Genomic DNA, 14,844 nt, shown 5'->3' on the forward strand with positions numbered 1-14,844 from the left:
TCAGACATTTCAGAGTTAATGAACTAACAGAAGAAAGCTGCACGGTAGACATTCAATAACATGGCCAGCTGCTGCAGCCGGGCAACCACTCTGTCAATAGAATTGAGATGCAAGTCATGGGAATGGATTGCGCAGATCAGCTGAAACAAGCCCGCTTGGGACCAGCTTTTCCTCGTCGCCCCAAACCAGAAGTGTCTAGTTTAGTTTCAGAGAGTTTGCAGTGGGTGGCGGGAGAGCCATACCCTCCTACCAGAGGCCTCCTTACCGAGTAGAGACTAGATACTGGGCTGGATCAGGGATGCACGGTAGCCCAGCCACCAGCACGGTTCTGGCCACATCCTCAAAACGATGGCCCAGGTTGGATCCTGTCACTGTGAGAGACATGCCCCCTTCCAGCGGTCCACTGAGGGGATGGAGCTAGAAAAGAGGAATACGGCAGCATAGTTCCAAATGGGCTCATCCTTGCAGAGTTTAGGATATCAAAATGAAAGCACTGGCAGCAGAGGAGGACTAAGAAATGTGCCATTCGTCAGATAGTTACCAACTACCACTCCCATCACCTGCCACTTTGGCCGGACTAGTTGGGGCTGATGGGAACTGGAGTCCAACAGCATCTGGGTGGCCACAGGTGTCCCAGTCCTGCACTGGAGACCAGCTAGTTTACTGAGAGAGTTTGCATCATTAGATACAGGTACAGAGGCAAGCACTATTTGGGTGTTCTGAGACAGGGCATGCTAAATGCACGAGGAGAGGCAGCATGCTAGCCCTGCTCCCCTCATCATGATTCCTATGCATGGAGGGCGACTTTCTGACACGGAGGCCTGTGTTGGACCAGATCAAGGGCCATCCAGCCCGGCCATCTTTCCCTGTTCGCAGCCAGCTGCCCAGGGAAAACTCCCCCAGCAGGGCATGAGTGCGACGGCAGCCACCCTGCCCACTTTCCCTAGCAACTGGTGTGTGGAGGCATCGTGCCTCTGACACTGGAGGCAGCCCAGAGTCATCAGGACTGGTAGCCGTTCGTAGCTGTGCTCTCCAGGAATTTGTCCGATCCGGTTTTAAAGCCAGCCAAGCTGGCAGCTATCACAGTCTTGCTCCCCATGGAAGTGAATTCCACAGTTTAACTAAGCACTTTGTGAAGGTCCTTCATTTCTCTGTCTTCCATCTTTCACCGCGATGGGATGTCTCTCAGCTTCACTGGACTCCTCCACTGGCTTCCAGTATACGAGGGGGAGAAAAATGCTTCCCTATCCCCCTCCTGCACACTGTGCATGAGTCTGTACACCTCTGTCATGCCTCCCCTTACTTGTCTCTTGTCTAAGCTAAACAGCCCCAGAAGCTAAAATCTCTCTTTGCAGGGAAGCGATTCCAAATGCTACAAGATCAGGATTTTAAATGGTGTGGAGAGCCTCTCTCCACAGATACAGAGGTGTCTCTCCATCAGAAGGTCAGCCTTCACATGCAGGGAGTGATGAAAAGAGCAGCAGAGGGATGAGGGCTGGCATCGCCCTCTCCTCATTTGCAGATACAGTGCAGAGGTAGGGAATGCCCCCAGAGGGGCGCACACACACACACACACACACAGCAGACAAGCCGAATTCTCACTGAATTTTCTATGTCTGGGTTATGCAACCTCAGATTGTATTTCAAGGAGTAGACTAAGGTACCTGAATACCCCTTCATATTAAAAAAGCATTATCTTGTATACAGAAAACTAGATGTATGCATGTATGTGAAATCTGCATGCTTCTACTTTTTACTCAGGATTTACTCAGTTTACACAAACCCAAATGAACACAGACTCAAACGGAATTGGTGACCAAAGTTCATACATTTCACAATGTGATTTGCAGACAAAAAACCAATTGTGTCTGACAGCTTGGATGCATTTGAAAAGTATGTATAACAACTGAATTGCGCACAAAGGTGTTTTAAATTAATGAGAGAAGAATGTATACATTTCAGAGTTGTGTGTACACCACTGACATGCACATTTCAAAAAGTGCACTCACATTTTCATGTGAAAAGTGGAAAAAAGCAAAGACTATAAAATGAGCTTCAAAGTGGAGAACTTGCTTGCTTGCATAAACATTTCAAGATGTCCAGGAGAATGATTCTAGAACAAACCTCTCCCCAAAATATTGGCTTTCTAGATTAAGGGAATGTCTTCAAATGGAAGAGTATTCAGATACCTGAACCAGAATTGAGAGCCAGAACTGAAACAGCCCAGAACTATGGCAAATTGCCATGTTGGGTCCAAGTTAGTATACACGGATCTTCATCTACTGTATGTCCCAGCTCAAGCACTGTCCAAAAACCTGACAAAGAAGCAGCCTTTGTACTGCAGCACGAGGCAAAAGGACACGCTGGAGCATCGGTGGTGATTCTTACCGAGTGGATGACTGGCGATGGACAAGCAGCCACACCAACTTTGGAGGGGCATTGCTCCTCATAGACGCAGCTAGGCCCTTCTTCCAGCTGGCACCAGACACAGCGGAAACGCCGGGGGGCAGCCTTGCAGCGGCTGCAGTCAGAACGGCCAGCAGAACAATTGTACAAAGTCACTGACACCGGTGAGGCAAGAAGATAAGAAGTGATGGATCCAAGTAACAACAACCCACAATTCAACAGCCCTCCATGCTCAACCCATTTTCTGGGTTGCTGTTTTGTGCAAACCAGGTCATTATATATAATTGACTTTTCTATCCAATGCATTGCCTAACCTGAATTTCCAGCTTTGCTAATATAGAGACTGCCATGCTGCTCTTTATTTTTGCTCTCTTTCCACTGACGGACTGCCAGGGTAAGAGGCAGATTTTGAGTTGTTGCCAGCCTTTATGTATTTAGAAACAGGCATTCGCTGTTGCTCCTTTGTCCTAGCTTGCTGTGTATTACCAGATACCTGCAACACCTACCAGTGACTCAGCCAATCTACAATCAGAGTTTCAAAATGGTGTCCTTGCAGCAGACTGTATGGTCCCAAAATCTAGCCAATTGCTGAGCCTTTCTGTTTCTTCCCCCATTTCTTGCCTCTTGCGCCACTTAGCCTGATGAGGGGGCCTCAAGAACTTGAAAGCTTGTGGAAATTTGGTTAGGATTAGAATTTTATCCTAAATGAGGATTTGGATTTCTTACTCATGACAATTTTTGGTTTTTATTTATTATATATATTATTCATCTGAACATTATGCTGATGACTATGTTTTTGTTTGGTTAGTTGGTTTCGATACTTTGAGGAGAGCAGAAAGAGTTATATGGGTCACTCAAAGTCCATATCCAACACTGGAAATGTTACTCCTCCACTCCCCTCTAGCTTTTAGAACTTCATCAGGCATTGTCCATATACTGTCATATATCTCTTTGCTTTTTGTTTTAAACTTAAAGCTGAGATTCTCATGAAGCTGAATTCTGCACCCAGCCACATTCTGTGCTCCTGCGGGCCTACATGCATCTCATACACAAGCCTGGGAATATTAGAACAACAAAAATGCAACCTTGGCTGGCCATTCCTTACCGTTCAGGTCTCCATGGCTGTCGAGGCGCTGGTCATCCCCGACCATGATGTAGAGTGGGACATGCAGTTCTGGGGCAGACTGTGTGTAGCTATAGGCATGGGGCAGGCATTGCACAGGCTGGGAAGTTCCCCTGTCCCCTTCTTCCAGGGATGCTGGGACCAAAACTGGGGTTCCCTCCACCTCCAGTACACAGGAGAGTGTCACTGGGCCCTGGAGAGGAGGACAGGGTGAGATGGGGCCCTGCACAGCCCACCTGCCCCTCCAACCCCAGTCCTGCCTCGGACGCTGTTCACTTCCTACCCAACCAAGGTTAACGGGTGCTCCTGTCGAGGCTCTGGTCGAACTGTGGAATGGGGAGATGACCAGGGCTGTAGACACGATCGCTCCTAAGCGTCCTCTCCCACCGGGCAGAGCCCGCTCTTCCCCTTGGTATACTCCTGAATTGAGGGCGATGAAGCAGGTTGGGAGACGACTAGAGCGTAGGTGGAGGAAATCACGAGATGAATCTGACCGAACACACTTAAGAGCCCACTATCGGGCCTATCCTGTGGCGGTGAGGGCAGCAAAAAAGAGATTCTTTTCCGCTTCCATTGCCTCCTCACAATGCCGTCCGGCGGAGCTCTTTCGAGTGGTGCAAGGCCTGGTCCGTCCAGGTCCAAAGGAAGACCTGATTCCACCCTCAAAGACCCGCTGTGACGACTTTGCCAGGCATTTCAGGGAGAAAATCGCTCAGATTCGTCACGAGCTGGACACCACTATTGATTCAGAGGTTTCAAAGGAGACACCAATGCTGCCGTCTGGTCCAGATTTATTGGATGAATTTCAGTTATTGCGGCCCGATGATGTGGACAAGGTGCTTGGGCGAGTACGTCCAACCACTTGCCTTTTGGACCCTTGCCCGTCTTGGTTAATAAATGATTCCAAGCACGGGATTGGAACCTGGATCTTGGAAGTGGTTAACGCTTCTCTGAGGGAGGGTCGGGTGCCGGCCCCTTTGAAGGAGGCGGTAGTCCGACCGGTCCTGAAGAAGGCGTCACTGGATCCAGAGATGGCCACTAATTATAGACCAGTGGCCAACATCCCGTTTCTGGGCAAGGTGTTAGAACGAGTGGTGGCGGGACAACTCCAAGCACTCTTGGATGAAACTGATTATCTGGACCCATTGCAGTCCGGCTTCAGACCCGGGTACGGTACTGAATCTGCCTTGGTCGCCCTGTATGATGACCTGTGCAGGGAGAAGGACAGGGGGAGTGCGTCCCTGTTGGTTCTGCTGGACCTCTCAGCAGCTTTCGATACCATCGACCATGGTATCCTTCTGGATAGGCTTGCGGGATTGGGGGTTGGAGGCACTGCTTTGCAGTGGTTCCGCTCCTATCTCAATGGCCGGTTCCAGAAGGTGGTGCTGGGGGACTATGGCTCTGCGCCATGGCAGCTATGCCATGGAGTACCGCAGGGGTCCATTTTGTCCCCTTTGCTGTTCAACATATACATGAAACCGCTGGGAGAGGTCATCAGGAGGTGTGGGCTGCGGAACCATCAGTACGCTGATGATACCCAGCTCTACCTCTCGTTTTCCACCAATCCAGGTGAGGCAGTGGCTGTGCTGAACCGGTGCCTGGCCGAGGTAATGGGCTGGATGAGGGCCAATAAACTGAAGCTCAATCCAGACAAGACGGAGGTCCTGTTGGTTGGTGGATCGGGCTTCGGAGAGGGTGAATTGAACCTTGTCCTGAATGGGGTTGCACTCCCTCTTAGGGACAAGGTCCGCAGCTTGGGAGTGCTCCTCGACCCAGAGCTTTCACTGGAAGCTCAGGTAACAGCAGTGGCGAGGAGTGCTTTCCTCCAGCTTCGGCTAATTCATCAGCTGCGCCCCTATCTGGAGAATGACTGCCTTGCGACAGTGACACATGCGTTGGTGACTTCCCGTTTGGACTTCTGCAACGCGCTCTACGTGGGGCTACCCTTGAAGACGGTCCGGATACTTCAATTGGTCCAAAATAGAGCTGCCAGGCTGCTGACGGGGACTGGACGTTATGTTCACATGACTCCAGTTCTCCGTCAGCTTCACTGGCTTCCCATTGAAGTCCGGGCCCAATTCAAGGTGTTGGTTATGACCTATAAAGCCCTAAACGGCTTGGGTCCTGGTTACCTGAAGGAGCGCTTACATCCTTATATGCCCAGCCGCCCCCTGAGATCGGCGGGAGAGGCCCTTCTCCGGGAGCCCTCCATGGAAGAAGTTAGGAGGGTGGTTACTCGGAGGAGGGCTTTCTCAGCGGTGGCGCCTAAGTTATGGAATGCGCTCCCCAGAGAGGTCCGCCTGGCGCCGTCGTTATTTGTTTTTCGGCGCCAGGCGAAGACCTTTTTATTTAAGCAGTATTTTAAATGTTAATATTATTGAATTTTATTTGGCCAGGGCGGCTTGTTTTATAGTGTATATTTGTATTTTATTGTATATATTTTAAAATGTTATTTTAAATTTTTTGTTGTAAGCCGCCCCGAGGCTTCGGCGAATGGGGTGGCATAAAAATGTTTTAATAAATAAATAAAATAAAATAAAACTTCCTTAAGATAAAGGGGCAATGCCCCACCAAAAGCTTCAGTCCCACTCACCCTTGCAGCCAGAAGCATCCCTGGACAGGGGCTGTATCCCTTGGGTGCTCTTTACAAGGAATGGAGAAAATATTGGTAGGGAACTGTCCTGCAGCCCAAGCACACTGCTCCTCAAAAATCCCCAGCTGATCTACAGGATATTTTTTAAACTCTGCAACCTATTTTAAACAGCCACACCTTCCAAAGGATCCTGAGAATGCTGTTCTGTAACAGGGCAAGGGAATTCTTCTCAGCCAGCATTTCCCAACCTGGTGCTCCCAGAGGTTTTAGGCTCCCTGCCCATCAGCCCCAGGCAGCATGGTCAAGGGTAACAGATGATGGGAATTGCACTGCAAAAATTCTGGAGGCCACCAGGCTGAGGAAGCCTGCCCTATGTGAAAAGCACCATTACAAATACTACCATTTCCAAGGTTCCTTAGGGCAGCTTCAAACATATTGAACATTAAAGCAGAGATAAGCACCTAGGATGCCCCAGCTTCAAGCCCTGCCTTTTCTCATTCCTTCAGCCCTTCTTAGGTCTTCTAATCAATTTGCTTACCTTCAACAAGTGCAAATTCCAGGCGACCAGGTCCAGTGGCATTTCTACACCAACAGGGATCAAGTGGATCTCTCCAATTCCCCCAATACTAGGGCAGGCAGCTGGGCCCTGGAGTTCTTCAGTGGAGAGCTAGGAGAGATGGAGGAGAAAGAACCTTTCCTTTTTCCCCCGCCTCCATATCCTGGAAAGCCAGGCAAACACAGCTGTAAAGTTTAAATTACTCACCTTCTGACTATAAATAATCTCTTCTCCATCTTGGCAGGGCCCTCTCGGGACACATCGGTGACTAGATGGGCACCAGTGGCACATCCAGGGGCTGTCCACACATGTTCCACACCTGCAGGAGGACAGAGGTCAAAAGAAAAGGGCCTTTAACTGGGAAACCAGGACCATGTGAGATGGACAAGTAAAGAAAAGAGGTAGAGCTTCCTGATAAAGTTCAGTATCTTGGGAATCACAGCTTCTGTCTGTCTGTCTGTCTGTCTGTCTGTCTGTCTGTCTGTCTGTCTGTCTTTCTTTCTTTCTTTCTTTCTTTCTTTCTTTCTTTCTTTCTTTCAGAAAGCATGTAAGGCTTGAAAATGCCAGTTAAAATCATAAAAGCCAGGGAATTTCGGTGAGACTTTCAGTGATCAGAGAGCGGGACTTCCATGTTCTGCATAGTTCTTTGGCAGCAGAAACAGGATAAATTACGCCAACAAGCAAATAGAAGCACAGATGCCCAGTTCGCACATTTTCTACTGAAAAGTCTGAGTTTAGCGCAGGATTCTGAACACTGGGTGAGAGGAGCATACACAGTTTCTGTCTTTAGCTTAGAGTCTCTTACTAAGCCAAGTTCTCTCCCTCCCACATTGGTCCCCCTTGCCCTCGTAGGTGCTTCTCTTCTTTGTCTCCAACCTGCAGCAACGGCTGCCCCCAACCCTTTCAGTCCCATCCGTGCTCACTCACGGGGTGGCATCAGCGAGTCGGCTCACGGCATTGCAGTCATAAAAGGAAAATCCCATGGAGGCCACAACCACGTCCTGGAACATCAGTGCTAATGGCACAGTCACATGATCTGACAAAGGAAAAGGATAGAAAAGTGAGACCCATTTGGGCACAGGAATTTCTCCCCCACTTATCCAATATGCAGGATGGGGTGGCATTGTGCTTAGAGTGCAGGACAGGGGAGGTCTGGGTTCTAATGTTCATTTCACCATGGAGCTCACTGGGTGACTTTGGGTCAGTCACTGCCTCTCAGCTTGACCTACCTCACAGGGCTGTTGTGAGAATAAAATGGAGGGCCATGTGTAAACCACTCTGGGTTCCCTGATTCCTGTAATAAATCAAATTAAAACAGAAACTGCCAATGCCCCACACATACAGATGGCTTCTTCATTTCTCTCACTATTTAGGCTGCTGTGCTGAAAGCCCCTCTGAAATTATCTGTCTGGTTTTTCACTGTTGCTGCATTAAAGGGTCATGCTTTCTCTAGCCAAATCGACAAACCTGTTTTAGAATCTTGGACATGGGCAAAGAAGGTCCAGGATGGATCAAAGCCTGAAAAATGGAATTTAAATGACATGGGGCTGCATCTACCTCCCACCACACTGACAAAAATATAATACAGTGGTACCTTGGCTCACAAACTTAATCCATTCCAGGACTCTGGTCGTGACCCAAACTGGTCATGAGCCAAGTTAAATTTCCCCATAAGGTTCAATGTAAATAAGGCTAATCTGTTCTGTAACTATTTTTTTTTTTAAATCAGAAAAATGTGAAGAAGCAAAGTGACAAAGAACAACAAAGATCGCGGCCATTGCTCCCCCCACCCCAAGCACGAGACCGGCCATCATCCCGCCCCCCCCCCCCCCCGCATGACCTGCACGCGCCCGTCATCCCGGCGTGCTGTGGGGAAGAGACGGGCGTGAACATGGGCGCACTTGGGTGAGGGGGACAGGTGCGATCATGCTGAGGGGAGAGATGGCCGAGATCGTGGTTGTGCTCATGCGGGAAAGAAGGGCATGATCTCGGCCATCTCCCCGCCACCCCCAGCACGATCGCGGCCATCTCCCCACTCAGGGGTGGTGGGGTGGGGAGATAGTTGCAATCATGGTCACCACCCAATGCGGAGTTCGCAAACTGAGTCAAAATATTTATGGAATTTTTGTTTGCAACCTGATTTGGTCATGAACTGAGGCGTTCATGAGCCAAGGTACCACTGTATAGTGTTCCCCAAACTGGTGCCATCCAGATGTGTTCCACTACGGTTCCCAAAATTTCCAGTCATCTGGAGGGCATTAGTTCGGGGAAGGTTTTTTAATAAAATGACCAATGAAATCTCACTGGGGAAGCAAATCTGCATCCTGTCCAGTGCTTCAAGCAGCAGGTTGGGATTCACACATTCAAATCCTCTTCTATTAAAAAAAAAGTTCTGTTCACACACAAAACTAGCATGGCAACAGCAAGCCCAGGCTAGCCTGCTTTTCCCTGATGTGCTAATTTTCCATGTGAAGAGTTTCTTCTTTTTTCTTTGGTATAAAGAGACATCCAACCATGGGAGTCCCCCTCTGTAATCTGAACTGGGGCAGGGCAGTCACAGGAAGGAGGCTGCCAGATGCTCCGGATAACGCACATCCTGAGCTCTCCAGGCTCCTCCCCTCCCTGCCCTTTCTGAGGGTGCTTTCCTGACTTTGAAGGGTAGTCAGCCAATGCCATTCTTTCTGTGCTGGCTGCAAGGGGAAGGTGGATGGATCTCTGACTCCCCTGCTGCCAAGGTTTAAGCACTCTGCTTGAGTTAGGAATCAGAAACATGCTATCATCATCACCATCCCATGTATATACCCTGTTTTCATCTTGTGAGGAATCCAGGGTGGCTTACCTAGTACTACTATATCTTCACAACAACAACCCTGTGAAGTAGGTTGGGCTGGGTGTCTGCGGCTGGCCAAAGTCATCCAGTGAGCATCATGGCTGAGTGGGGACTAGAACTCAGATCTCCTGGGTCCCCAGTCCTCTAACCACCACACGGGATCCCAGATTAAATAGATGTTTAATTGGTTTATAAGCCTTCATGAAGGTCCATTATGAGTAGGCAAGAGCGAAAATAGAAACCATAGTCTACAAAAAAAGACTCCCATGAAAGGGAAGAACCACCACCTTCCCTATATACCCCCAGCAAAGCAACTGAAGTATGGCACTCATAGCAAAACCATGAAGGCCTTTCCAAAGGGACCAATCCTTGGGCTTGATATTTTGCAAAACTGCTACTCCCCCATTTGTCAGCTGAAGAAACAAAATTGTGCAGGGAAATTATTCTCTTTGGTAAGCCTGCTCTGACTCTCAAGGTCAGTTCACTTAGATTACTTACTGAAGATGCTATAAATCTTTCCTTTTGCATATGAGAGTACACAAAAGCGAGGGAGACAAGGCAATTATGTTCCTCATTTCTACAAACAAGTCTAACTTGGCAGTTCTAATCTGTATCAGTGACTGGAAGCACAGAGCTGAACCAGCCAGTAATAACAAAGGCTACTTTCTTTGAAGCGAAGTCTGCTGCTGCAGACTCTTGGCAGGTAATGACGCTCATCTTCGGGCAGAGGCTCTGTGATGGAGCCTTCTGGGAGACCCCTCTGCTGGCCTACAATTTTGAGTTCATTTTCTTAAAAACTTTTGTTGGCAGCAGGGCTGCTCTTCTCACCAACTCCTGCCTCTCACTGCTGTTGTGCTCCCCGGCACCTTTGGAGGGGACATCACACTCCTCTTTCTTTGGCCGGCTGGGCTGCTGGAACACTCCACAAAGTAAAACTTCGAGGCTTTACCTATGCACCATTTTAACTTTCTTTCCCCAGCTGGGCAAATGACAGCAGGGTGCAGGGTCAATGACAGCATTATGTGGCGCAGGCAGGAGGATTCAAGCCTGACCTCATGGTTTTGGGGCACTAACTGGCTGCTCCATGCCAAAAGCAGCATCCCAATGGACATGGTCACAGCCGCTCCCAAGGAACAGAGTTAAATTCTGGTGCCGCCAGAATTCCACTTCCTTTCTGGCCTTGTCTGGGGTCCTTCTCAGCTGCCACCAAGCTACACAACCCCAGACATCCCACCCAGTGGTTCAGCAGTAACTGTCCTCATGCGGCAGAAAGCATTGCCTGTCTTTTGGTTTGTGTTGAAAGGCCCAGAAGCAGGAGCTAGCTGAAATGTTGGCAACCCAAGTAATATCTTTTTTGGAGGAATATGGTCCAGCCTACACATCATAGTAAACATGCTTTGTTCCTATGCTGGCCACTTTTCTTTGGAAGGAAGAGCAGCCATACAGGGATCTGGTCCGATAGAAGTTCTGAGCCTGTCAAGAATTAGCTACACCTTTTGGCGCAAATAACAGCCCCAAGAGGGGCAATCGTGTGAGGCAAAGAGGCATACATACTTCTCATGCTCACCTTTGCCTTCCTGGGTGGGTGGCACCTGCTGAGGAACAGGTGAGAAGCAGCGAACCCAAGAATCTTGCAGCTGGGCTGGGCTGTCTTGGGACCCAAAGGCACAGTGGTAATGCTCTCCCTCAGCCAGAGCAGGGAGACGGGGGACCAGCAGGGAGACCTGGACAGGGCAGGAGACACACATTTGTACTACACTGTGGCTTGCGTGGTTTTACAGCTTTTTATGTGGTTTCATATCTGATGGCCTTGATAGCCATGTGGTATTGTAGGGGTGTTAATTTCCGGTTTACCTAATGAGCCGATGTAGGAGGAAAATCAGTTCTCAGATCTCAAGTTAATGAATACCAGCTCTGCCAAATCACAGTTACCCCTTGCACAATGGGGTGAGAATGTAAGGCAGTGGGAGCAGCTGGGAACCTTTCTTGGCCTGAAAGTTTTGAATGCTATGAAGGCTAGAGGAGATCTCCAGCCCATACGAGTTGCTAGCAGGAGTGGGCTTCATGGAAGCACAGGTGATGTGTAGCTGCCTCAATCCACAGATGCACTAGGTAAGAGGGCAACAGATGAGCCAGCCCCTAACCCTGCCCTTCTCGCTCACCTCTGTCTGCTCTTCTCGGCTCTGATTGGCTGGTGACATCTGTTCCACTCTCAAACACTGGCTCTCAACCCCATAGCTCCAGAGCCAGTGATTGGCCATTTCATGGCGCTCACATTCCAACTTCCTGGTACACCTGCCAGTCATGTTAGAGATGGTGAAAAAGATTATGGATCATTTCCTTTAAAGGAAACCTTCACATTCTGCAGTGGCACAACAAGGACCCACCTGCTCTGCAGGACACACCAACCACAAAAGGGGTCCCGGGCACGCAGACAAGAGGCACAGTCCTGGAAACGAGGGCATTCTGAGACAGGGACCTTGGAGACCTAGATGGCAAAGAGAGTCATCAACTGGCTACAGGCTGCACTTGTCTTCCAAAGAAAAGCAAGTTCATATTCTGCACTCAGAAAGCAAACACCACAACTTGAATCTGTGTTCATTAGCCAAAAAATAATAATTGCACTGGAATGTAGACATTCCAGCTGTATCCTGCAGCCAATGGGCAGTATCCACATATGCCTCCACCAAATCTTTTTCATCCTGCTGGTTCAGTTGCACAGGTGCTGGCTCCCACCAACCACATGCCTTAAGCAAGACCTCCTGCTTATGCAAGGGAGAGTTAGAGCTTCCTAGGGAAAGCCTTGAAAAAATGGAAATGCTCCTTTCCAGAAGGAGGCAGAAACTAGCTCTGCCAACCTGCTCCTTCCAGAAATGGGTATTTTCACTCATTTTCAGTTTGCTCACAATGGCTAAAGTAGAATTGTGCAAGTAGTGGGAACCATCTGCATAGGGCAAGTGGCAGAGCAAAAGTGTCAGATTCTAACAGATATTTTTTGCTGTGTTTTTTGGCAGAATTTGGACTTTTATAACAACAGAAGAAAAGTATAAATGAGGATGACAAAAGTTGAGAGAAAGCAAAGGTAGGCTTATGATTTTGGCAGGGAATATGTTACCAAGGGAGGGGGGGAATCTGATATTTCATGCCCCCCCTCCAAACAACAGAGCAAAGCTACATATTTCACAGGAAGGTAAACAAAAACAAAAGTTCTGCAAACTCAGCATTTGCTTTCTATAGCTAGGCCGAACCCTTTTACAACCAGTAATCTAATAGCAGTTACCTTCAAGCACAAACAAAATGCTTTGCACACATCAGTACAATTAAAGCTATATGTTTTCTACCTCAAAAGTACATCCATAAAGAGAAAGATAAAGAGTGACACTCCTACCACAATTTTCCCTGAAAGCAGTTATGGTACAAATCTCCCAGCCTTTCCAAACAGAAGACAACAAATCTTACTGTGGCAGGAGGTAACTGAGGAAGAGCAAACCTCTTAGCAGCTCACCTGTGAGGTTGTCATCACGTACAGGTGGGCTCCGCTGTTGTCTAGTAGTAGGTCTGGATTGACCGGAGAGCGCTGGCCAGTGGGGATTGTGCTGTAGACTTGTGCTATGGAGCCATTCACATAAACCTAGATAAATTAACAGGAGTACAATGATCCCATTACTAAGATGTTTAGAGGATACACCTCTACCACTAAGGGCCCTAAACCTATAACATTCTAGAAATGAAGAACACAAATGTTAGATCCTTGTGCTTACATACATTGCATCCTTAAATTCCCTTGCTGGCCACTGTTATTAAATAAGTAAATTGATAAATGAACAATACATGTTCATGCTCTAAGGGAGATTGACTTATGTCAGGCTTCTGGGTTCCATTTCAGTTTTTTCTTGGAGCCATGAGATCCATTAACCCATGGGTCCTCAAACTACAGCCCAGGGGCTGAATTCAGCCCACCATGCCCATCTGGACCTGACGTGCGCTCGCACCCACGCGCATGCCTGCCGCTGCCGCCCACCTTGCCCTGCACACGGGGAGGCAGCGATTTGCTCACTCTCCAAGCAAGCAAGCAAGCCACTGCCTCTTGCACCCACCTCATGGCGCGCACCCACACCTCGTCTTGCCTCCCCTCCCCTCACTGCATACCCCGCCCCTGCCTCAGTGCGCGCACCTGCACGCGCCCCCCCCCCCCGTGCCGGCCCACGCACATCGCCGGCACCACCTTTCCGGCCTGCACCCAGCACCGGCACCTTTCCACTGGCCCCCTGGTGAAAAAGTTTGAGGACCACTGCACAAAAGAGAGCAAATGACATAATCATGACTTGGGCAAGCCAATATACAGAATTCTGGAACAGGGCACATCTGAGCACAAGGTTCTTCCATATAAAAATCTACTTCTTGTTCTCACCCTGTATTCTTTTTCAGCACCCTATTTTTTGTCTATGTGTATGCTGGGGGATGTGTGTGTGAACTTTACAATTGTTGCCACTGTTGAACAACTGAGGAGACACAAAAAGCTCTCACAAAAAGACTCAGATCTGTTGGTAGATCTACCTCCTGTCCACCCATTTTAAACAACATGGAGCTGCCAGTGAAACAGCAACCCAAAATTAAGTCTCTGTGAACAGGCTTTTTGCAGGGAGGACTCATTTCCAGAGCCAGCCCCATGTCACTTACAACATGTAGCTCTGCTGTGGATGTTGCTCATACATTGGCTCAAATTTCATTTAGAAGTATTTTGTACATTATATTTGTGTTTTGCATTGTTTCCTCTTGCAAGGAACCCAAAGAGTCATACATGTTCCTCCTCTCCATTCTGCCCTCACTCACAAGAACAACAACCACCCTATGAGGTAGCCTAGGCTGAGAGTCAATGACTGACCCAAAATCACCCAGTGAGCACTAAGGCCTGGATCTCCTGAATCCCAGGACAAAACTGGTGAGAGCAAAGGAAAGACAGCTGTGATTTTCTATGGGACACTGATGCTCTGGAGATGGTGAAGTGACCCCTGAAAATGCAGCAGCTATGATGACCGTCAAGCAAAGGCTGTCTCTGTGTCAATGATGCAAATATATGTGCAAGTGCTCATTCTGCAGGAGTTGACTCATCAGCTGACTCTTTTGTGAACAAGTGTACCTGTGTGTACGTACAGGTGTTAGTGGCCTGTTCAGGCAAGGGTAGAACGGTATCTAAGGCAGCAACATGTAATCAGGAAGACCCAAGGCATGCTGGTGCTGAGACAAGAGATCTAAACAGTGCCTGCACACCCATTCCGCGGTAGGGGTATAATGAATAGTTTGCCACTTTTTACTGGTACCTCCCACATCTGATG

General features: G+C 48.6%; 1 protein-coding gene across 5 annotated transcripts in view; it reads right to left on the reverse strand.

The window, feature by feature from the left end:
• The window catches only part of LOC123030121 (ATP-binding cassette sub-family D member 1-like), a 107,193-nt gene that overhangs the window by 31,376 nt on the left and 60,973 nt on the right, over positions 1-14,844 (reverse strand). For all 5 annotated transcript variants that reach the window (XR_006416045.1, XM_044443751.1, XM_044443750.1 and 2 more), the window contains 10 exons: positions 13,014-13,139; positions 11,896-11,996; positions 11,671-11,803; positions 11,076-11,232; positions 7,606-7,714; positions 6,886-6,997; positions 6,661-6,789; positions 3,512-3,722; positions 2,389-2,561; positions 266-417 (listed from right to left, as the gene is read on the reverse strand). Coding sequence is in view for 4 of the 5 variants with exons in the window: in XM_044443751.1 (XP_044299686.1) it covers positions 266-417; positions 2,389-2,561; positions 3,512-3,722; positions 6,661-6,789; positions 6,886-6,997; positions 7,606-7,714; positions 11,076-11,232; positions 11,671-11,803; positions 11,896-11,996; positions 13,014-13,139 (1,403 nt within the window). In the remaining variant the exon portion in view is untranslated. The remainder of the gene's footprint in view (positions 1-265; positions 418-2,388; positions 2,562-3,511; positions 3,723-6,660; positions 6,790-6,885; positions 6,998-7,605; positions 7,715-11,075; positions 11,233-11,670; positions 11,804-11,895; positions 11,997-13,013; positions 13,140-14,844) is intronic.

This window comes from Varanus komodoensis, unplaced genomic scaffold, assembly GCF_004798865.1.
Source record: "Varanus komodoensis strain SLA01 unplaced genomic scaffold, ASM479886v1 scaffold42, whole genome shotgun sequence".
Taxonomy (NCBI): Eukaryota; Metazoa; Chordata; class Lepidosauria; order Squamata; family Varanidae; genus Varanus; species Varanus komodoensis.